At 40.2% G+C, this 23235-nt stretch overlaps 3 protein-coding genes across 3 annotated transcripts; 1 reads left to right on the forward strand and 2 right to left on the reverse strand.

The window, feature by feature from the left end:
* Positions 1–35: 35 nt before the first annotated feature.
* On the reverse strand, positions 36–5742 carry usp39 (ubiquitin specific peptidase 39). Its single transcript, XM_085425566.1, has 13 exons — positions 5557–5742; positions 5183–5261; positions 5008–5102; positions 4786–4922; positions 3341–3493; positions 3026–3251; positions 2858–2932; positions 2444–2511; positions 2011–2199; positions 948–1090; positions 679–814; positions 465–551; positions 36–320 (listed from the first exon to the last, which is right to left on the reverse strand). Exons 1-13 carry the CDS (start codon positions 5615–5617, stop codon positions 267–269), a joined length of 1503 nt encoding a protein of 500 aa, XP_085281692.1. The 5' UTR covers positions 5618–5742; the 3' UTR covers positions 36–266.
* Positions 5743–5985: 243 nt separating this feature from the next.
* Positions 5986–9788, forward strand: lg12h2orf68 (linkage group 12 C2orf68 homolog). Its single transcript, XM_085425571.1, has 4 exons — positions 5986–6215; positions 8565–8680; positions 8776–8918; positions 9005–9788. Exons 1-4 carry the CDS (start codon positions 6106–6108, stop codon positions 9125–9127), a joined length of 492 nt encoding a protein of 163 aa, XP_085281697.1. The 5' UTR covers positions 5986–6105; the 3' UTR covers positions 9128–9788.
* Positions 9789–18287: 8499 nt separating this feature from the next.
* On the reverse strand, positions 18288–21778 carry mat2ab (methionine adenosyltransferase 2Ab). Its single transcript, XM_085425567.1, has 9 exons — positions 21544–21778; positions 20733–20810; positions 20521–20643; positions 20320–20432; positions 20087–20230; positions 19788–20006; positions 19528–19710; positions 19085–19218; positions 18288–18613 (listed from the first exon to the last, which is right to left on the reverse strand). The coding sequence occupies exons 1-9, from the start codon at positions 21635–21637 to the stop codon at positions 18511–18513; spliced, it is 1191 nt and encodes a 396-aa protein (XP_085281693.1). The 5' UTR covers positions 21638–21778; the 3' UTR covers positions 18288–18510.
* Between the last annotated feature and the right edge of the window lie 1457 nt (positions 21779–23235).

The following is a 23235-nucleotide window of genomic DNA, read 5'->3' on the forward strand; positions in this document are numbered from 1 at the left end:
TGTGGTGTAAAAAAAATGTAACCTGCAGACAGACATGTGTACTGGACCTGGTTTATTTAGAAACTTCCAAGTAGTAAAAAGATAAAACTGTGGGGAAAAAAGAAAAAAAAAAACAAGCAGACATTTGCTTCATGTGGTTGTAAAGGATGCCCTGATGCTCTCTTGCCACTCTCATTCAACATTCTGTTGTTTTAAAACACATAAATACCCAGTTCATGTCCAGGACAATCACAAAGCCTCTGGTTATTCACACACTGAGGAATACTTTAAATCCCCATGTGGTTGTTTCTTCCATCATTGCTTTCTTGCCTCTTCCAGATCTGAGAGGGGAGGAGAAAGCACACTGTCAACTACAAGGACTCCTTGTTAAACAATTAACGCATGTCGTCAATATCACAGTCCGAAGATGCAATGGTCTGCTTCAAACTGTGGATGTTGCACATAAAACTGAGTGGTCGACTTGCCTGGATGTAAGCCTCTGAAAGTGTGATCATCTGAGGGAGGATGTCAGTCACCTGCAGGTCCTGCATCTCGTACCACTTTCCAGTTCCCTGATTAAACACAAAGACAAACGGATGCCGTTTAAGACAAGCCACAGTTTACAAAATCAATTTGGCTAAAAGCATTAACGTGCTCGGTTAATTCTATTAGCAGTACCAAAAAGTTCTAGATGCTTACATGATGCAGAACATGTATTCTGTACGCTCCCTCAGTGGGTTTCCCATCATGCACTACATTTGCAATGAGGTCATACGTCGTGTTCTTCTCGGTGGCTTGAGCTTCTTCTGTCAAGTATTCACGAAGGTCTACATTTCTGTTGAATTACACAAAGGGACGACATACCGTCATTTAAACCGAAGACACAATGAACACACAAGAGATACAACACGCAGTAAGTATAATGTCTTTGATCAAGGCTACATTTTGAATACACGAATGGCACTTACGTTATAGGGAAGTTGACAATTGTGGGGTTCTTTTCCACAAAGAAGTTGTTCTTGGTGAATCTTTTGATGCAAAAGATGAGGTACGGAGGCAGTTTGGTCAACTGGAACCTTTTGAGAAAATTCTCTTTGTAGGTTTTGTATTCCTATAATTAAGGGAAAATACACAGATTTGTTCTCAGTGTTCAATTATTAATAGAACTCACATCTAAGTAACACTAAGCTTTAAATGCTCTAATTTCAATTAAAATAGACACCCTTTCAAAATTAATGTTATCAACAGATTTTTCTTTCTTTTTTTGGAGGAAGAGATTGTTTTGAATCAAATTAAGTGGACTTTTATGCAACACCAATTTGTACCACATGACTGAATGGCCATTAGCTGTAGCATCGAGGACTGCCCTGAGGAGAAATGTCGATGTAGAGGCAGACGTGGAAGGAAAGGGATTCTAGAGAACAGCCTGAAAGGTGAAACTTCTCATGATGCTAGACAGAAATCACGCTTGGTTGCAAAGAACCAAAGCAATAATAACCAGGAGCAAAACAAGACAAACATGTCTAAGCTTTGCACCACATATCCAGTTCGTGGATATTAACGGAAAAGCTAATAATGCTTATAGACTGTAAAAACCTAAGTTTCAATGCAAACTTTTGTATCACTGCAGGTTTTCTGCAATAAAAGTTGTTAAACCCAGTGGCTACGTCATGGATGTTAGAGGGCATAATGCTGCGCTTGATATACGCAGCGCACTTCCTTCATTCTGACACTAAGTGTGTGGCACAAACTCAAGAGGTGCGCAGCTGTTCTCCACATCGGTGCAAGCACAGTGGAGGAGAGAGGAAGATATAGGCTGTAGTTGTGTCAGCTACATTAACCGTTTCTGATAAAACACTGTCACCTAGTGTTGACACCTTTAGTTCAATTTTGCACTTTCTACTTTATATTACTGCACAGCCATCAGTAGTACAGATCACTCCACTGCGATATTGACATGGCAGTATTTGCAAGCTCTTTTACTTTGTGAGAGTGATTATCAAAGCCAGTAGGATTAAAATGAATCGGTACCTTCTCTGTGCTGCCATTGAACTTGGCCAGGATGTTAAAGAGAGGGACCTGAGGGATTATAAGCTGCTCTTTTTCATCCTTGTACAGTGGAGCAGTTGGGAGGTCAAGGGTCAGAAACAGAAAGGAAGACTCAGACATCTGCTCCTGATACTCATCTGTTGTAAGCAGAGCCTCTTTTTCCTCTGGCGGCTGTAAGATTTTAAAAATCAAAGTCATCAAAACATAAACAACTCAATTCACAGGAAATGAGTTATATACTTTCACAGAATACATAGTAAAATGCTATTGGACTCTTAGAAGAACTGAATCTTAAATAGTGCAGAACTTAAAAAGAATTTGAATAAGTAACAAATAAAGTCAAGTTTTTCTATTACTAAACTTATTCAGGTCCATATGTTAAACAATTATCTTATAACACAAGCAAGAAACTCACCAAATCTGGGTGTGGGAGTTTTTTGGAGAAGATCCGCATGTAGCCTTGAAATGCTTTTGTAATGATTGCTATGAGGGGAGAAGGGCAAGAAAAGGGAGGTTTAGTGGCTTCATAATGAGGTGAACCGTCGAAGTGATCTCTTCCACCTGCTCTACATTCTCACTACAAGTCACAATGTCATCTGCAAACGTCATAGTCCACGGAGCTTGTCCATCACACTGCACAGTCACAATATGATTTTGTGCAGAGACTGCAGATTCTGTATGAAACCCAAGGTTTGAGAATCAAAAAAATACAAATTAAATTAACCCTTAAAGTCCTTAAGATGCTTTTAATATCACAACAGAAGGCTAAAGATGCACTACTGCATTAGAACCAAACTTAAGAGTCAAATCCAATTTTTTTCCCACTTACATGGCTTCTTCTTTGTGCCTCCGAGAGCACCATGCAGGGCATTTAAGAACCACGTCATGAAGTCCACAGCATCACCTGCAGAACAGAAAACAATCAATTAGCACCAAAACCTGTATTGAAAGCCTACCTAAGCCCAGAAAGTACAACTTAGTGAATGTAAAGCAATACCTTGCTTTGTAATCTGGAAGTTCTTCTTGCTGCACAACACTACAGCCTGCAACATCTCGTGGGGTGACACATGGGCCTTAAAGTTTCTTGGATTCCAAAGTTTGCGCATCAGCTCACCAAACCTCTGCACCAAGAGAAACATGATGTCTCCCGGGGGCCTGCGGATTCCTCTGTAGTTTTCCTCCTCCAGGAAGTAATTTCGCAAAGGTGGAACATTAGAAAAAGCCTTGAAAAGAGAGACACAAATGAGAAGGGAGGATATTATTCAAAAAATGTACAACAATTAATAAAATCTAGAGTGGTAGATATCCATACCTGTAACACCACATTGGCATAGTCATTGGCTTTGATGTTGTTGAGCCCTACAATGCCCGGTAAGTAGGTGGTACCGTCATAGGCTCTGTACAGTTTACCCTGCTTGTCCAGCCCCGCAATGTGCTGCTTGGTGAAAGTTGGCTTCAGCACGTACTGTAGAGAGAAGAAATAAGATAAGATAAGATAAGATAAGATAAGATAAGATAAGATAAGATAAGATAAGATAAGATAAGATAACCTTTATTAGTCCCACACGTGGGAAATTTGTTTTGTCACAGCAGGAAGTGGACAGTGCAAAAGTTATGAGGCAAAAATTAGAATACAATAAGAATAAATACAGTACACAACTGTACAGAATAGAATAAAATAAAATACTATATACAGTAGAATAAAATAAAATAAATATACAATAAGATAAAAATAGAATACAAATACAAATACTATATACAACTGAGTAAAAATACAACGATGACAGAAAGGATTATTGCACTTAGTATTATTGCATATGTATGGATGTGTTTGCTTGATCAGTTAAAGTCTTTATTATGGAGTCTGACAGCAGTGGGGAGGAAAGACCTGCGAAATCTCTCCGTCCCACACCGTGGGTGCCGCAGTCTCCCACTGAAGGAGCTGCTCAGTGCTGTCACAGTCTGCTGCATGTAAGCAAATCAGCTGTTTGTGGTAACTCTTCCAAAGCCAGAGCTCAGAAATAATGACAAAATCAAACAGAACATGGTTAGTATCATATCAGACTGAAAACACTGGTGCTTCTTCAGTCAATCCAGTCACAATTCAGACTGGAAGATATTTATTCACTCAATTCAGCTTAAAAAAAAGTCACTAAAGTCAAAATATTTTGAATGTAATTTAACCTTTAGCATAGATATATATTTACACTGTAGATTCTTTTTCTTCTTTCGGCTGCTCCTATTAGGTGGCATCACAGCGGATCATCTGCCTCAATTTCACCTCTTCTCATTACAGCCCAGTATATGCCTTATCCCTCCTCTGCACATGTCCAAACCTCCCTCAGACTTGTCTCTAACTTCACCTCTAAACTGCTCAACCTGAGCTGTCCCTCTGGTGTAGCTAATGCTGTCTATCCTGATCACAGAGATAAGTGAATACGGTCCAGTGAGTTTAAATGCTCAAATTGCCTCCAGTCACCAGATTTCAAAGCAATGGGATGTGATGAAACAGGAGCCACACATCATGGATGTGCAGCTGACAAATCTGCAGCAACTGTCTGACACTATCATGTCAAAATGGACCAATTTCTCTGAGGAATTTTCAATCACCTTGTTGAATTTCTGCCATGAAGAATTAATAAGCAAGCTCTGAAGGTAAAAGGGGTCCAAACCTGTAGTAATAAGGTGTACCCTATAAAGTGGCCAGTGAGATTACATGAATTTTAGTTTTAGTATGAAAAACATTACTTTACTTACTGTGATATCTTCTAGTGATGAATCAATGATCTCATAGTTATCTGGCAGACAGTAAAACTTGAGTGTATGCAGATTGAGGAACACATGATGGGTAAACTGTACGCTGTGAGTGTACGCGTGAGACTTCAGACCTCTTCCTACAAAAAACAAAACAAAACCCACACAAATCAGTACAAATACAACAGGGTCTCTGATCCCCAGTTAAAATGTCAATTTGCCTACCTTGAAAGTATTTCCCACATATAAGGCAGGCGTAGACATTGATGTGGGAGAGAGAGATGGAGCAGAGTTTCTCAAAGTCGAAGTCCAGCACACTCCTGCAGGATTGACAGACGTGAATTCACCTGCAGAGGTGGAATACAGCTTTAATAGCAATACACAGTCTACTCCGGCCTACCTGTTTATGGTGTCAAGGTAAGGACAGTGGCGGCTTCTTCGGTCTTCTACTGCATGTCCTCGTCCCACTTTGGCTGCCACTGCAACGTGAAGTGGCCCAAGAACAAATGTCAAGCCAAACCATGTACCAACATTTCAAAGCAATGAGCTAAACATGCTAACTAGCTTAGCTTTAATGTTGTGAGGTATGCTTGTTTTCAAACACTGGGTGCTTTAAGATGATGGGTATCGTTGTTTTTAGCACACAGTGGAGACACTTATTGATCCGTCTATACGTTACTGGACAGGCCAGTAAAAAAAACGAACACACCACTGGCTAACAACAACGCTAACTGCTAACCAAACGCAGGGCATACGTTTGAGGAACATACTTACCTCCGTCTTCATTGTCATCATCATCTAAATCCACCTCTCTTTCACGCTTCAAAGAAACCATAGCAGCAGAGAGACGGCGTCAAAACAATGGAGAAGCTAAAACTTTACGTTATTTGGAGGGAGTGATGAATGGGTCAAACACGGTGCGCCTCGAAACTCGCGGCGATTGTGCGTTGTAGCCGTGGAGCAGCAAACTAAAACCTAACCCGGAGTTTAAAAACCTACTAACGCTATACACGCTGTTAATCACTTACCAAAAACTAATATAATAACTTGCCTAACTTCTAAACTTTAACTGGACCTTTGTTTGTCTTTTATATATATATATATAATATATATATAAAGGTTTGTCATGTATGGGTATTTGTTTATGGTGTGCAATTTAGTTATAACATTTTTATTAACTCAGGGAGCATTATAATTGGACAACATGTTATCGTTAGTTAGCCGTAGCTATATAGCTTTTTGACCGTTCACAGTGCTCTGATTGGGACTTGTTGCAATCAGTAGTGCTTAAATACTGACTTTGTTTGGAAGCGGTTTGCTGAAATGGATGTTTTAAGAGAAGAGGGGGTCCACGAGCTGAAATACAAACCAGGTGGCCGCTTGGATATGAGCCACGGCTTCCTGCACCATATCCGGAGGAACCAGATTGCTAGGCGAGTTCCTCAGCTGCTATTAGCGTATGCTAGTGCAATAGGTCATTCAGCTAAAAACATAATCGTTGTTATTAGTAGTGAAAAGTAATTTTATGATTAAGTGAATGTTATCTTGTTATTAACATACACGCTTTTACATTCGGAGCTAAAATATATGGGGAGGTCGCAGAGGCCTGGTGACCAGTTCGTTTTGATTTAAGATGCTGAGAAGCAAAATGATGAACAACTGCATACTGAAAAAAACTGAGTTCAATCAGTGCGTGCATCTGTGAAAAGGGGGGTCATTTTTAACTTGTTTTTGACAGAAAACACGACAGACCCCAAAAAATACTAGGAAAGCAATTAAACACATCACTTCACTTCTATAATGTTTTTGTTTGTAGGTTTCTTTGAAATGCATTTCAGTATAGCAAGTAAACTTGGCACAAAAGGTAAGGAAAATCTGTATTTGGCTTTTGAAAATAAGTGATATTTCACTGTAAAGTCTGTTTATGTCCTCTTAAATTGTGCCACTTGTGGGATGTGCCCATGAAAAAACCTGGCAAATCTTCTCTGTGAATCCTAAACAGTTTCTTTCTGCTACTGACTCTTGTTTTGAGATTCTAGTACCCCGGATATAGACAGTCAGGTGTCTGGTTGTTGCCGGATTAGCACCACCTGTTATCGTGGACCTTACAGGGTACGTGCCAATAGGGCAACTTCAAGTACCTTATCCAAATTAAGGGCCAAGTTCTATTTGACGCAGGATGTCAGACAGGCGACGAAATGGGAATCCCAAGAAGACGACACAATAAGAAGACTGTTTCTTCACCCTGTCAGCACTTTGGAACAGAAGTCAGACTTCTGTAGATTTTCAGTCAAGGTTTGCAGAACAGTATGACTGACTGCGCTCTACCCAGAAAATCCAGACCAGACTCCCAAGGCCAATCTCCAGGGTCATAGGGCTGCCAGGAGGCTTGCCATGACTGCTGTTCACCATCAGGCAAATTTGCGCTGCTGTTGGCAACATGTGCACTGGGACACTGTGATGATTGCTGCACTGATAGGGTAGCAGCTTTTGGTGGAGGTAGTGTTATAACGTGGGGCAGCATCTCCTTTGGTGGAAAAACGAGGCTTGCCAAAATTTGAGCCAATCTCAAGGCAAGAGATATTGAGATGAGATTCTGCAAATGGTGGTCACCACAACAGAGCGGACCACCTCAGCTCCGGTCTTTGGGAGTGAAGAGGATGGAATGTCCTACCTGAAGTCCTGACCCTGTTGAACAGTTATGTGATCAGCTTGGATGTGGACCAAACCGGTGACCAGCGTAGAAGATGCCAAGCTGTTGAGGCTGCGTATGGTTACTGCTGCATGCATAGCCCCATATTTCTTGGATTAAAAAATTGCTAAAAAAAAATTTAAGACCTAAATCATCTAGTTCAGTAGACAACACCAAACAAGAGTCAATAGCAGAATAGGCTGTTTGGTATTGAGAAGATTTAGCAGGTTTTTCATGGCAAAACCCCCATACTCACCTCTGCTGATCATTCAATGCATATGTTAGGAAAAATGCATTTTCCTTAGAAATGTGGGACTACTGAAGGGCAAATAAAAAGGCTTCCAACGGTATGAGATTTATTTGCAAGGTGGATTGTTACAAGAAAGAAATAATGGACCTTACTTTTTGTGCCAAATTTACATAGGAATGACCTACTTTCATAATGCATTTTCTGAACTATACAACAAACTGTTAGAAATTTACATACATGCATATGTAGGCATGGATATCATGTCCATGAATCATTTCACACACAAAAAGACTGTTCAAAGAAAATCCCCAAATTACATTGCAAGCCTGTATTTAAGCTTCTCAATACTGGCTGAAGACTGGCTGACTGGTAAAAAGGGGCATTTTGCTGTCAGTGTCTTTCAATTTTATTTAAAAGGTGACCTCTGTATACAGTGGTTAGTCAAGTCAAAAATCACAATTAAAAAAACAGTGTTACTCCATTAATGTTTGGGTTTGAATAAATGGAGAATTCTGCAATCTGTGACTTTGATAGTAGTCCACATGACAGGTTATTACTAAATGCGGTTGTTTCATTCTGCTGTTTTAGCATTAATTTCATGTAATTAAAAAAAAAAGCCAGGTAAAATTAACAGTAAGATGAAAATGAGAGCATCACAGGGAAGAGTTAAAAATATTTCTGAGGCTTAATCTTTTCTTTTCTTTCTTTTTGAATGAACAAATTGTTTATTACATGTTCTTGATTTAGGTTTTATTTTTATTATTTATTTATTCATATGCCATGGAACAACCAAGTTGTCATATTTTCTGCATTAACAAAATTTTGATTCCCTTTCTCCAGAGATGACTATGATAAAGAAGTGAAGCAAGCCAAAGAGCTTCAGCGGCGGAGACACACCACAACCCCTCGAAGACCCCGTCGACCTGACATGCAAGTGTACCATCCTCGAAGAAGACGTAAGACTGATGTGCTTTCTCTTGACTTTTGTGCTGATTGTGCACCCATTAGCGGGAAGATAATGTGTGTGTGTGTGTGTGCGCTCATTGTTCAGATGGTTCAGAGCCAGGGGCCGGTGCTGATGCTGAAGAAAACGAGAGTGGATCAAGCACAGAGACTGACGCCAGTGGGACTGAACTCTTTTGGCTTGAATATGAAGCAGATTCTGGTACCATTACATCCATCCTTGTGCACAAGGTTAATGCCGATTTCTTTTTATGGTGTTTTCAGCTCTTTGGTCATTTCCTGTGTGTAATTCCTTTAAATGCCCTCTGTTTCTGAAGGAAGACAAGCCTGAGAAGGTGGTAGAACGTGTTGCAGAGAAGAACATCCTGGATGCAGCCATGCGGGCAGCTCTGAAGGTTCGAATTCGAAAGGAAATTGATAAAAGGCGAGACAAACGCTGAGCAATCAACAGATTACGACCATAAAGGAGCTCCACACACAGAGGAGTAATGCTTCGTTTGCAGTTCTGCACTCCTCCAGAGCACTCTTGTGCATTAAGGGTATAAGAAGGATCATTTAGAGTGACTGTCAGCAGAGATCTAACATGGAGACTTGTATTCAGGCCTTTTTTTTTCGCAAGGAAGAGCACAGTTTATGGCTGGGAGTTGTTTTCAGGTTTAATTGCAATTCTTGACCTTGGACAGTTGTGTTATTCTCTGATTCACATATTGAGGACACATTTAAGTTGACTGGACATTTCTAAAATTGTTACTTTTTTTTAATAGTTACATTTAGAAAGAGCAGGTACTCTTCAGCACAGAGTCCTAAAAGTGTTGTCCTCCATGTCCTGTGATTCTTGTGTTTACAAAGATTCTGTTTTGTTAAATTAAGATTTGAACTCTTTGTGCGAAGTGTTTTAAGCTGATCATCGGTCTGTCAGCAATCCTGTGTTTAAGAAATGAGGGAAATTAGTTTTGAAGTCCGAGTTTAGTAGATGTTGGGTTGGTAACTGTTCTGTAGGTTTCAGTGCTCTGATTTATTTTGGATTGTTGAGAGGCTTATTTTTGATACTGTAATATCTTTTTGAGAATGACACTTTACATATAAAATGTATAAAAGCCATGCATTGCTGTCCAGTTTTATGGTGCTGAGCACCACTTTTTTTTTTTCCTTATCATCTTATATGACAGAGATTCTGATTTTAAACATGAATATAATACTGGAACATAGAAAAATACGGCATCACTTTGATTTGACAAATGTTTCACATCACATTTTCAGCAGGTGGCAGCATCAGTCATATAACCACACAGACCTCTGCTGTAGTTTTCCTTCTGTTTAAATCAGGTTTTACTCTGTACTTCTGTATAAAGAATGCATTTTTCTACAGAGACCTACTAAACAGTTTAGTTTCCATAAAAAGGGCACTTTGAATTGTTCTAATATTTCCCCCTCTGAGGGGCTATGAAGAATTAGGTGGCAAGTTGCTGTACATGGAGTAGCACCTTAGGTTTGTATCCATTTCAGGATCTTTGTGCACCTCAGTCAGAGCTTCTGTCCTCTGCTTTGTCAGAAATCTCATCTCATTGGGGCTGCTTGTCCAACAATATATAGCCTCCTATACACAGGAAAAACTCTTAATTTGTAGAGTTCAGATTTCAAGTGGCAGTTTTATATTTTGCTATGCAGAGCTCTAAAATATGAACTTGAGTTTTCTGTGACAAAGCAGATGTTCATCTTGTGACCAAAAGGAGTGATTAGTTTGTGTGAAGTTGTACCTGTTCTCATATTATTTAAGCAATTGTGATTTTTGTATAACTTTTTTCCCACTATTATGTTATTTCTTTCCCCACCTTTTTACCTGGAGCAGTAGTTTATGATTTGTTTTTCTACTTTGACTTAACCAAGCAAGCTGGAACTCGCTAGTGATGTATTGTGAAAATGCCTCAAGTCAAATTCCTATGATTCGTAAGACCCTACCTGACAGCTACGACAGGATTCATTTTAAAACGGATGTCTATCAGTTATTCAAGAAAAAACGAGGAAAAAAAGGTCCGTCCCCCTAAAAGGCCGATAGCATGCACATGTTAAAATGTCTGTCTCCTATCAAACTCGAAAATGAAAATGGGAAGCTCCACTTCCCTGGCTATGGAAAAATACAAAACTGACTTGACATTTAGACAGATAAACTGTTGAGCCACGCCATAGTGGGAGATTACTACATTGTTTTTATTGACATATGAAGATATGCAAACTTCATCCTCTGATCACAGGGCGGGCCAAATATTACACAAAGCCTTGTCAAGGAGGAGTGGGCTGTGCAAATTGATTGGCTGAACCGAAACACTCCCCTTCATGCCGTCAACGCCCTCCTCCAGCTTGCTTTCATTTCTTAAGCAGCATGTGACTGAAGGAGGGAGACACATTCCCAGGGTAGCTACTCTGCTGCTCAGCAGATTATCTAAAGTTACACAGATTTCCAGTTGGCTGAAATGGCCCAATCACAGCTCACAATTCAATACCCGACCCTTAGTGTAGCTTATCATTAGAAATTATGTAACTCAAAACCTTTTCTTCCGTACGTTAATTCTGCCTGTGAAAAGCTTTTAAGGGGTGAAATTATGCAGTTTAGCAAAGCACCAATTGGTTAGCCATTGTGGTAAAAAGCACTGGTTAGACTCTTTTCCCATCCACTGCTGTATTATTACAAAAAAAAAAAAAAGACAAATTAAGAAAAATCCAGAAACCATAAACATACAGTTTCTATTTGCAAGAATGTGCAAGTTTGTATTGTCTTTATTTTTTACATACAGTAGATGTTCATACACTCCACTAACAAACATACTGACCCAATGTCAAAATCAGTCAGCCATTCAGCTTCTCTACTATCAGGGCCTACATCACATTGTTTGTCTTGATTTATTTACTGAAGTACTAAACACTTGATTGTCAACAAGAGCACTATTGTCAAACCTAGCATCCAATATCTGACCCCTCAATGTTTGGGGAGTTTAGAGTTCTGTTTACTTTGCCGGCTAAATCATTACAGCGAGACCCTCGAGCCACATCACCTGACCATGCGTCTGAATTTCTCTTCTTTTTTTCTTGCTTTTGATGTTCTTGTAACTAAATAGAAATCCAACTTTATACCATCATATACTATAATAAAACGCATCTTGAAATTTGTAATGAGATCAGCATTTGAGGTTTAGCATTTGGCTTGGGAACTTTTCTCAACCAAATGGAGCAGTCTCGGAGACGGATGTTATACAACAGATCAGAGAATTGAGGCTGGGTTACTTAATCTCAATGTCATAACACTTCGAAAGAACTTCCAACCACCCCCAAAAACACAATTGCACAACTTTGGAACTGACAATGACTCAGTTTGATTCACAGTTACCTTGTTATCTGCTGTACCTTTGTAACTGCACTTTGTCGGTATAAGATACTGTGAAGATAACCTGTCTTTCTAAACAGCCAAATCATGAAATACATACTGTGACAAAAAAAACGAACTGCTAGCTGACGATGCATTTTCGTTTTAAAAACAAATGTGTTACAAAAGCCTCATCTATAAATGTGTAACTAAAAAACAAAGCACTCTTGAGTTCCCTTGTGGTTTGCAAGTTCACATTTTATTTCGCCCTTTGTTAACAGTTTAAAGCTAAATTAAGGCGAACATCTTGTGCAGAAAAGTTGGAGGAGGAAGTCCAGTTTTCTGCAAAAGTACAGTAGAGCAACAGCAAACACATACAGATATTGTATCAGCTGTCATCTAATCCTGACAGTGAATGCCAGTGACCTCAACTAAACAGCTGACCTGCCTCTGCCCTTCTCACTATGACTGTATTCCACTTGCAGCATGCTTAAGTCAACCACCAATAAAAGGCTAAAGCTTTATCAGCACGTTGCTACATAAGAAAAAAGATCTGCTTAGTGTGTGTGTGTGGTGCATTGTTCTTGAAAAACAAGCTTCCAAGCCTTTTTCCTTTAATTAGTTCTCAGTGCTTTTCAGTTGCAACAGCCTCTGTTGGTACCATGGTGCTGTTACCGTGGTGAGTCTTCTTGCCCATTCAAAGCTGTTCAAGTATGAGCTCCCCTCTACTAACATTCGGCTAAATATAGATGCTTAGCTGTCGAGCGCTGTAGTGGAAATGCACAGCTGCTGCAGTACGACCAGTAACCACAATTTGGGTCCAAGACGTCTAGTGATGTTACTCGAGTAGCAGAACTTGACTGTAACTGTATGTGCAAGGCTAAATTTCAGAGTCAAGAAGTACATCCAGTCCTCCGTAAAAGGGAAAGGGAGAGGTTCCTAGAAGTTATTTCCAGTAAGGCTTCTCTTGCTCAGCATATAGTAATTCTCAGTTGAAGTTTGACCTTTGCAGTAGAAAAATTAATATGCTCACACCCAACTTCATTAGGTATACCTGTTCAACTCCTCGATGAGTCTCGATTTCTGCTGCAACATTCAAAAAGCATGGTCAGAATTCAATGTAACAACGTGACAGCATGGATCCATCCTGCCTGTATAAGTGGTTCAGGCTGGTGGTGGTGGTGGTGTAATGGTGTGGGTGTATTTCCTTAGTACCAACTGAGGCCTACCTGAGTATTGTTGAGACCATATCTATCCTTTTATGACCATAGCGTCCCCATCTTCTGATCGCTGCTTTCACCAGGATAACGTGCCATCTCACAAAACTCAGATCATCTCAGGAGATTAACCAGGTCATCTACTAACCAAAAAGTGCACATGTCGAGGAGCGTGTCAGGCTACATTTCACTGTGTGTTATACTTGTATAACTATGCATGTGACAAATAAAGAACCTTGAACCTTGAAAAGTTGGTGCTTCAATCCCTGGCTGACAGTCATGCCAAAGTATCCTTGAAAAAGATGCTCAACTCCAAGTTGCGGTCCATCATGGGAGTGTGAATGTGTGCGAATGAACTAGAAAGCAAATAAAAACTGATTGTTTGAATGAGGGATGTCGTAGTATATAGTGCGTAGTAGAGTAGAAAAGCTCCATACAAGAACCAGTCCATTAAACCCTTATCATTTTAAACTGTTTTTTTGTTTTGGTTTTTTTTGTAACACGACACTTCCCTATACTGAAATGGCATCACACTCACTAGATCTCAGTCTGCACAGACTTTTATGCCAATAAAACATCTACATGATTTGGAGTGAAGCATTCAGTACAGGAAAAACTGTTCTCAGCATAATATTCCATTCAATGTGACGTTCCCTCAGCAGGTCATCGACAGGTTAAACTGCAGGTGATTTTTTTATGTTAACTTTTCAAAATAAAAATGAAACTTAACCTTTAACCTCCTAAGACTCGAACTCTTCCATGGCATGCATTTTTATTTATTTTTTTATATTTGTGCATATTGAGACCCAATGTATGTAAAAACAAAGAATCAGCAGATTTTTTTTTTCTTTAACCTGATGAGAGCCACATATGAGGACATTTGTTTTAAATTTTGATAAAATAGGCAGTATAATGTCCTCATAAGTGGATATCAGGCCCTTGTCGAGCAAAATTTTGTATTTCGGTCTAGACAACCAAAAATGTGATTTCCACATATGTGGACGCCAGGTCCTAGGAGGTTAAACAAACAAAGGGACATTTTTATTGTTTATTTGGTTGCATTTACCCTTTCTCACTTTAAACTTTAAACATTTTAAGCGGCTCAGTCTAAATTCTTTGCATACACCTGTCTCCGGAGGCAAATATTTTTCTTAACAGTTGTTTGCCATTTCCTTTTGGCAGCGAGCTGTGTGAACTGCCCGAACTTGTCCGACATTCTGGTGTGATTAGGAATGACAACAGAATCTTCTCAGACCATATTTGGCCTTTTTATTGCTTTCATTACAAAACTGTAATTAACATATTACCTTGTGTTGCATGCTAACAATGACATGTTTCACAACAGAATGCCAACAGTACAAATGACTAAAATATCACATCATAAAGTTTCATGGGTGTTTGATAATAAAAGAAATATCTGTGCAAACCTTTCAAACTGCTAAATTGGGATCTTATGTCATTTTATCGATTTATTAATCATTACTATGATCTCATCAATTTGTTGTAAGCTTTGCTCTGGTTAACAACTTCAAATGTAGCTGAAACGGGTGCTCAACCTTTTCAAAGTGACCGATGAGTTCTGAGATGTAACTGGAAATATTATCTTCGGTTAAGAAAGGGTGGCACATGTTCCCCTTTGAAGCTCAAATCGCAGTGTTTGGAATTTGCTTCAGGGTCATTGCTCATTACGGTACTTACACAACCATGGATTTGTTTTTACATTTCAGACACATTACGATCACTTATTTGGAAGGTATCGAGCAAACCATTAGTCAGTCCATTAAGACACCGCAATGTTTTAACAGTTTTGAAGTTCAAACAAATTCACCCAAAGCATATGCAAAGAAACGGTGAAAAAATAAATAATAAATAAAAATCACACAATTGGGTAAATGCATGCTACCATCAAGTTGCATTTTGTCTGAATGGCAGGTTATAGTGTAAGGTGGATTATTTAGAACATTCAGTGCCAAACACAGATATGAGCTGTGCTCAGACTTATACTTGGTGTACAACTGGACACAAATTAGGCAAATGACAAAGGTTTACACTGTATATTCCCTTTGATATACTTATTTACTTAAAGACATGTTTGATGGTGGCAGCATTTTTTAGCCTTTTTAAAGAAGTGTTGCACACACCTGGCTGGCAGGTTAGAATACATTACGTGTGTCTTATGTAACTGCCGAACATGAGCTGAACTTAACTGAAGACTTACACCACAAATTATCTTGCGCAATTTTCTTTGTTAAAGGCTAAGGCAGCAGGAGGTATGCAGTTTTTTTTCCTCCCTTTGTCTCCAAACCACTCAACCTGAGCTGTCCATCTGGTGTATTTATTTCCAATCGTGTCCACACAGATTTCCAGCCATCTTGTAAACCTTCACTGCCATCTTTCAGCCACACATTACCGCAGACCCTGCCTGCACAGTCTTCTTCACTGTTTATTGCTTTGGATGGTTGACCTCAGCTATTTAACCTCATTCATCATTATTGCCGTAACCAGATCATGACACATTATTGTCCATCTTTATTATTATACAGGTATGCATACCCAAAGTTTTTCAGTCTGTTTTGAAACAGTACAAGTGGCTTCGCTTTTATGTGACTCAGTGTGTATAAAGTCTTCGATTTTCTGTCAGAAATATGTAGAATTTAAGGAGCTATTAGCATAACGTGATGAGTGTACATGAGGTCAGTTTTGCTTGGTACAGCCCTGACTGTTAAAACTATCTTTAAATGTTTGTATTTTTCCCCCTCAAAACCATTTTGGGTGTGCCTAGTATTATCTGCCCTGCCACAAGTGGTACCACATTGTTGCTTGGTAGCGTGCATGAAGGGTGGGAGGGTACACAGATCAAATTACTCTTTGGAGCTTCCTCCATTCCCACTACCTACCATATAACCAAATTATCAGCTACAATTTGAGCTTAAAAAGCTCAGCCAGGGTGTTGGTTGTGCTCCAAGTCACATGAAAATAACCTGACTTTTATCTTGTTCTGACAGCTGCTAGTAACAAATCAAAAGACCGCAGTGAACATTGCTCAGGGCTGAAACTGGTCCAGTGGCTCTGAAACCCCTTTAGTTCCCCCGGTTAAGTGATGCTAGCCTTACCAGTGACCCTGACGATGAATGCCAAACAGTTAAACAAAGTGATTAAGAGGTAATGTGTACTGGAGACCTACATGTATCCATTAGGATTGCAGTTTATTTATAAACCCATTCTAATTTTGTATGATTTTCAAACCAATGTTAATGATCAGCATTAATCTTGGAGGGTTTCTCCCCACCCACAACCACATTGTACTGCAATCTGAATTTTCAAGACTCCAGCACCACCTTTGGACCCCGAGCCTGAGTCAACCTGCATCACAATTCTTAAAATGTCACAGTTGCGTTTTTTTACATCCCCAAATAAAGTAATAAAAATAAAAATAAAAAAAAAGCACAAAGACACTTGAGAGGTGTAGTTGTTTATTACAGAGAAGGAAACTACCCAGTCCAGACATGAAGTTTAATACAGAATGAGCTACATGTTCCTTTGGAAGTTGAACGCATGTTGGTGGTGGGGAGAAAAGCAAATGGGGAGCAGAGGAAATAGAAAAGGCACTCTTACACTTACTATAGCCAACGGGATGACCTCCAAGTAGTAAAAAAAAGGGACCAAAACTTCTATCCCACACATGAGATGGACATGTAAACAAGGCTGGTTTCTCTGTACTACACCAACCAAATGTTGCCATCACAGTAACGGGGATAGGCTTGAGCCAAAAAAAATTAAATAAAATAATTGCACCAGATATTTTAAAAAAAATGGGATTTTCGATAACTAACCTGCCTAAAAAAATAAGTTCTGCAGTCCAAAAATAAAAAAAAAAAAAAAACGGTTGTAAAATAGTCATTTACAATTAGCCAGTGACACTTTCTTGCCGAGGCAGTCCAAAGCTTTTCTGTACAACACTCTGGAGCCTCAAGCCAAACACCAAAATGACCACGTCACAAGAAAGTCAAGACCTAATACCCAAGTTTGTTTAAAGCTGCCTTCTGAAATTTCGGCTTCTCTGTATCCACACCGAGCTTCAGAGAACAAATAAATAGTGTTGAGGTTTAATTCCTAGCCAATAAGACTGTGGCAAAGAACACACCCCTCTAAGGACAAAGATGAAACAGGTTTCTCTGTAGCTACACCTGCCATCTATATACACTTGAGGGAAATGGAGTCTTTAGGTCACTTCAAAGCATACAAAAAAAAATTAAATAAAATAATCAAGTGTAACTAGTTTTTTTTTTTTTTAAATGACTAGTTTAAAATTGAATTTCAATGCATAAGCAATTCAATTTTTCCCATAACCTTCAAGTATAACCAAAACCTCTGCAGACCAGAGCAGTGACAGCAGCTTCTGACTTTTCTGTATTACGTCAGAAAACAGCAAAGGTCTGCAGGGGTGTCTGAGGCCTAATGCTCATTTAAGAGCTTGAATAATTAGGATTTGGCTTGCCCCTTAGCCTGCAATGCATAGCTTTTTTTCCTTTTTTTTTTTTTTTTTTTTTTTTTTTAAATAGTGAAAACAGCAACAACCCTTGAATTTTAAATTGTGCCATTCTAGCATCCTCCACAAGGATGAGGGGAAAAAAAACAAGCTAACAAAAAGGATAAATGAACACTGGGGGTCAAGGAACAACCGTACCAGGCTGACAACAGGAGGAATGGAGAAGCTAACAATTTTAGGGGGACACAGCCAGATCACACGACTCCAAATATGCACTTGAGAGGACTTTGAAATTATTTTTCTCTTTTAGATGTCATGCAGACTCATTAGTAGCACCAGTAAATTAAGAGGAATATCACATAAAGCCTATTATACTACCGCCATGACAGTGATAGTGACGATAGTGATGAGTGTGGAATGCCAAAAATGAGGGCTGAACGCCGCTACTCAGCGCATCACAATACGAAGCGGGGGGAACCTCAAGACGTGGGAGAACAGTAAGTACTACGGTGCATGAGTTCATGGAACTCATCTAGTTCTTTAAAACATCAAGTTTCTGAGGCATGCCTCCTGGGACCCAGCACGATACTGCAATCAGCAGAAAAACAGTAACAAGACAAAAGAAGGGAGGTGGAGTGAGGAAAGCGGTTAATGTGTTAAATGGTACCAATATGAGAGAAAAGGGCATTTCACCCCCGGAACCTTGGAGGCTTCTCTGTAGTATACACCAACAAGCCTGGGGGTAAAAGCTTAACAGGTTTAGTATTTGAGTTTTTTGGGGACCTCCCAAGGGAAGGAGTCTCGGCCAAAGTGGCCGTAGGCTGCGGTCCTCTGATACAAGGGTTTCTTCAGATCCAGATCCCTGGAATACATAATCAGACTCTTTAGCAGCAGTCACATCCAGTGACCTCAAATGCACACACACAGGCATAATACTCGAATTAGCCAGTGGGGAGTGGCGACAGCGAAAAAAATCAATTAGATGGCTGGCTGGTAAAGAGAGGAACGTGAAGACGCAACACTTACCCTGCTAACCACAGGACATTGCAGCTTGCAGAAACCAAACTCCTCCCATTTATAAAACCACTAACTGAGCTAAATAATCCAAATACAAGAATCCAAATAATCCAAATACAACTAAATAAGCTGTTTGCCCCCACTGAAGCTTAGGTGTTTAACCTAATGCAATTTGTTTATTACCTCACCCCCTAATTAATAATCTATATATAGTTTATTTGGATATAATAAACTACAGATTGGAGAAACTAACATACAGCAATCCTCCAGGAACTGTGCTATCAGTGAGGAGGTGGCTTCAAAGGTTATACATTACCTGACGATGACTCCAGGCCGGAGATCAAAGTTCTTCTTCACGATGTCAAGTAGCTCCCTCTCACTCTTGTGGGATGTCCCATAGTGGAAGATAGAAATCGAGAGGGGGTGGGCAACTCCAATGGCATACGACACCTAATACAGCACACAGATGTGTTATATCAAGCAGGAAAACAGAAAACTTCAGGCAGGAGTCTGCTGCAGCCTTGCTCCCTGAAATAAAGACTTGGGGGGGGGGGGGTTGGCTGTGTTTCCACCACAGGAAATGAACCTTTCGAAGATGGGGCTAGGGGTTTAAATTAGTCTACACCCAGCTTTTAGAGCACAGTGAAACCACAGCTACCCACAAATCTGATGAACCCCAATAGGACAAAATATATTAAAAAAAAGAAAATGTTTCTGAACATGCCGTGTGGAAACGCAGCTTCTACCACTACCACTCACCTGGACCAGCACCCTCCTGCAAAGCTCAGCTTTCACCAGGGACTTGGCCACCCAGCGTGCCGCATAAGCAGCAGAGCGATCCACCTTTGTGTAATCCTTCCCAGAGAAGGCTCCGCCACCATGGGCTCCCCAGCCTCCGTAAGTGTCTACAATGATCTTACGTCCGGTGAGGCCAGCATCTCCCTGCAATGAAGGAATCAAGGTAAACTCAAAGCTCAATAGCTCCCGATAAACAAAACACGCCATGAAAAGGTATTTACCTGTGGACCTCCAATGACAAAACGACCACTGGGCTGCAGGTGGTAGATGGTGTCATCATCCAAGTAAATGCAGGGAACAACCGCCTTGATGACCTTCTCCTTCAGAGCATCTCTCATCTCTTCCAAGCAAATATCTTCATCGTGCTGGACAGAGATGACAATAGTGTGCACACGCACTGGCAGCATGGCACCGCGGTCCTGGCGGTATTGTACAGTAACCTGTGAAAAGAAACAAAATGAGCAACTTTTTAGAACAACCCATTTTGCTAGTGAAAATTAGAAAATAAAATGATGAATACCTGTGTCTTTGAGTCTGGTCGGAGCCATGGAAGGGTGCCATTGCGGCGCAGTTCAGCCATCTTGGCATTCAGCTTGTGGGCAAGAACGATTGTGAGAGGCATGCACTCCTCAGTCTCATCAGTGGCGTATCCAAACATCAAACCCTGCAGAGTGAGACAATTATAGTTTTAAAAAGCTGTTAAAGGACAACATGTTGTATTTGTGGTTTCAGAACACTCAGGCCAATACTAACCTGATCCCCAGCTCCGATGTCCTCCTCATTGCGATCAATGTGAACACCCTGAGCAATGTCAGGAGACTGCTGCTCCAGCGCCACAAGAACATTGCACGTCTTGTAGTCAAAACCTAGGCAGAACACACAGGAGTTTAAGAACAGTCCTTACAGAAAAAAAAGAAAAAAAAAAGGAAATAAAATCAGTAAAGCAATGCACACCTTTGGAGGAGTCGTCATATCCAATTTGGCGGATGGTGTCACGAACAATTTTCTGGTAATCCACCGTGGCCCGTGAGGTAATCTCACCTGCCAGTAGGATCATCCCAGTCTTGGCAATGGTCTCTGCATGAGGCAATTCACATGTAGTTCAATACCCTGGTGTCAACACAGGAGTGAAGCCAAAGCAAACAAGATAGGAAATATTTACTTACCACATGCAACTTTGGCATCTGGATCCTGCTTCAGATGGGCGTCCAAAACTGCATCGCTTATCTGGTCACAGATTTTGTCTGAAAAACAAAAACAATAACGTGAGTAAACGGCAACATCGATCACATCACAGGGTCTAAACGTAAAATGCCGCACGTCGGCGCAAACTGTCCCCCTTCATACTCAAGAGGAATAGACCGGAGTCTCGGCGGTCGCCATGTCAGCATGCGCACGTGTGGCGTCAAAGAGAGCCCGCGCAACTCCACGGAGACCGGAAGGCAAGCACGGTACACTTATAAATGTTTGAACCAACTACATATCGACAGACTGATAAAATGCACAGTCTATTTTCATCTTCAGGGATGAAGACGACTGTGTTAGGAGTCACCTACACAAACAGCCGCGTGCTTCATGAATAGGGACGGATGGCAGGATGAGAAAAATAAATAAACCAGTTAAAACGAATAACGATACTGTAAATAAGAAACAATTCACATGACAATGTCATCATGTCCACTATGACTATTGTGCTACATTTGCTGCCGGTGGCGGAGACACGCGACAGAATGACCTATTCATTTAAGATTAGCTAGCTTACATCAGCTAGTAGCGCGTGGTCTCGAAGCCGGCCAAGGTACAAGAAGAGGGAAAAAAGGGCCGCGATGTTGTCATTTCACTCCCTATTTGTTCATTTTAATACAGTAATAGGCTAGTTTGTGGGACAAACTATTAAAAAAAAAAAAAAAAAAAAAGCAAGAGATGTAGCTTATTTCATCAGCCAGAACGATAGAAGGCCGACATCTCGCGTCTTACCGGGATGTCCTTCCCCGACGGACTCCGAGGTGAACAAGAAGCAGTCCTCGTCAATGAGGGAGTTATGAAAACCATTCATCTGTCCGTTCATCATCGTTAACGGCTGCCACTGGTACGAAAACGTTAAATTACGGGGTTGGTAACGTCTTTAGTCGGTATTACTGGCACTGCCTCGGCGGTTTTCCCAGCTCTTCAAAGGACAACCCCTAACGTCTCGGTGTTCTGAGCCTCATTGCGCAGAGCAGCTGTATTTATCCTGCGAAGTCAGACGCCATGACGTAACGAGTAGGCGGACCGTACCACTGAGCCTATGAAGGGGGCGCACCAACCGAGAATGCGGTGCTGAATTTGATAGCGAACACGTGCCGAGTAGATGCTACAGTGACATGGCCGATATGCAGGTTTTTCCCTAGAAATAATAGTATAATACCTAAAGTATATGGACGTGTGAAGGTGTGGCAAGAATGATGATCTTGTAAATCCGTCCAGGTTGTCCCATCGTATGTGGTAGTTTGGTCAGGTCAGAAGCCCACCTTTAACAGCTAAAACTATTAAAGAATAATTTTTGCTCTGATCTGACTATAAAACAACTCCTTTTGAGATCATAAACTTATTTTGTTTACTCCTGAAACTGTGCGTGGAATTCCTTTTTAGGCATGGATCTATTATAGACTACCAAAGGGGAAATATGGAGTGAAGCTAAGCTGAATACGCACAAACTGTGTAAACAAAGTAGATTTTGGTGCTTTGAGCTGCCAGTGACTGAGTGAAAATTGTAAGGTGAGGAGAGGGGGAGCATTTATTTGGGTTCTAAAGTGGCACAGAGTTTGAAAATCGGTGCCTTCCACCCAAACACATCCTTCTTGAATTTATTAATGCCTTGGACTAAAAAAGAATACAGCATTGTTGTCTTCCAATACAAATATCAAAACTCAAATTGAATTCTCAAGTTACAGGCCACAAATTGAGCACCAAGGATTAACCGGCTGGGGCTGAGCTCGCATGTATGCTGGACTAATAAAAATTCCGGTTAGACAACAAATAGAAAGCATTGTAAATAGTCGGATTTAAGGTATTGTTTGTTTTGTATAATTCCATGCAGCTCCCATTGAGTGCCATATTTTAGTTTTTAAGTATTTGATCATAGGCTTAAGTGTACTGGATGAGAAGTGGGTTTCCTGGAAACAATTATTAAAGTTTGGTATAAACCAGCAGTGGCGTAATTAATCTGATAAGTTGCATTAGTTTTGCTATCGTGGGTACATCAGAACATTCGCTTCCCTGGTGACACAGCCAGAATAACCTGGAAATGCATTTCCACCAATGAAAATTGGACTGTTGGGGGGGGAACAGATGCTGTGGATATTATATCTAAACACAACTTGATTATATTAGAATAAAAATGCTCCTCTCTCTCTCTCATGCTCCAGGGCCTGTTATTTAATATAATCAACATCTATGTTTTGTGAGAATGTACCTTTGTTAGTCCCAGATGGATTTAGTTATTATCTCTAAAACTTAGTACTTAAACAAAAGCAAAGAAGTCACAACATAAAACAAAACAGAGAATAAGATTTACAAGATTTCATTCCACTTTAGGAGACCAGAGTCTATCTATCTTTAGTTTGGGAACATTGTATTTCTTCACAGGAACACATAGATCTTTGTTTTTTACCCACAAAAGATAAGTTT

Source organism: Rhamphochromis longiceps, linkage group LG12 (assembly GCF_057381845.1).
Source record: "Rhamphochromis longiceps isolate RC_006_pf linkage group LG12, R_longiceps_female_GT1.1, whole genome shotgun sequence".
NCBI lineage: Eukaryota > Metazoa > Chordata > Actinopteri > Cichliformes > Cichlidae > Rhamphochromis > Rhamphochromis longiceps.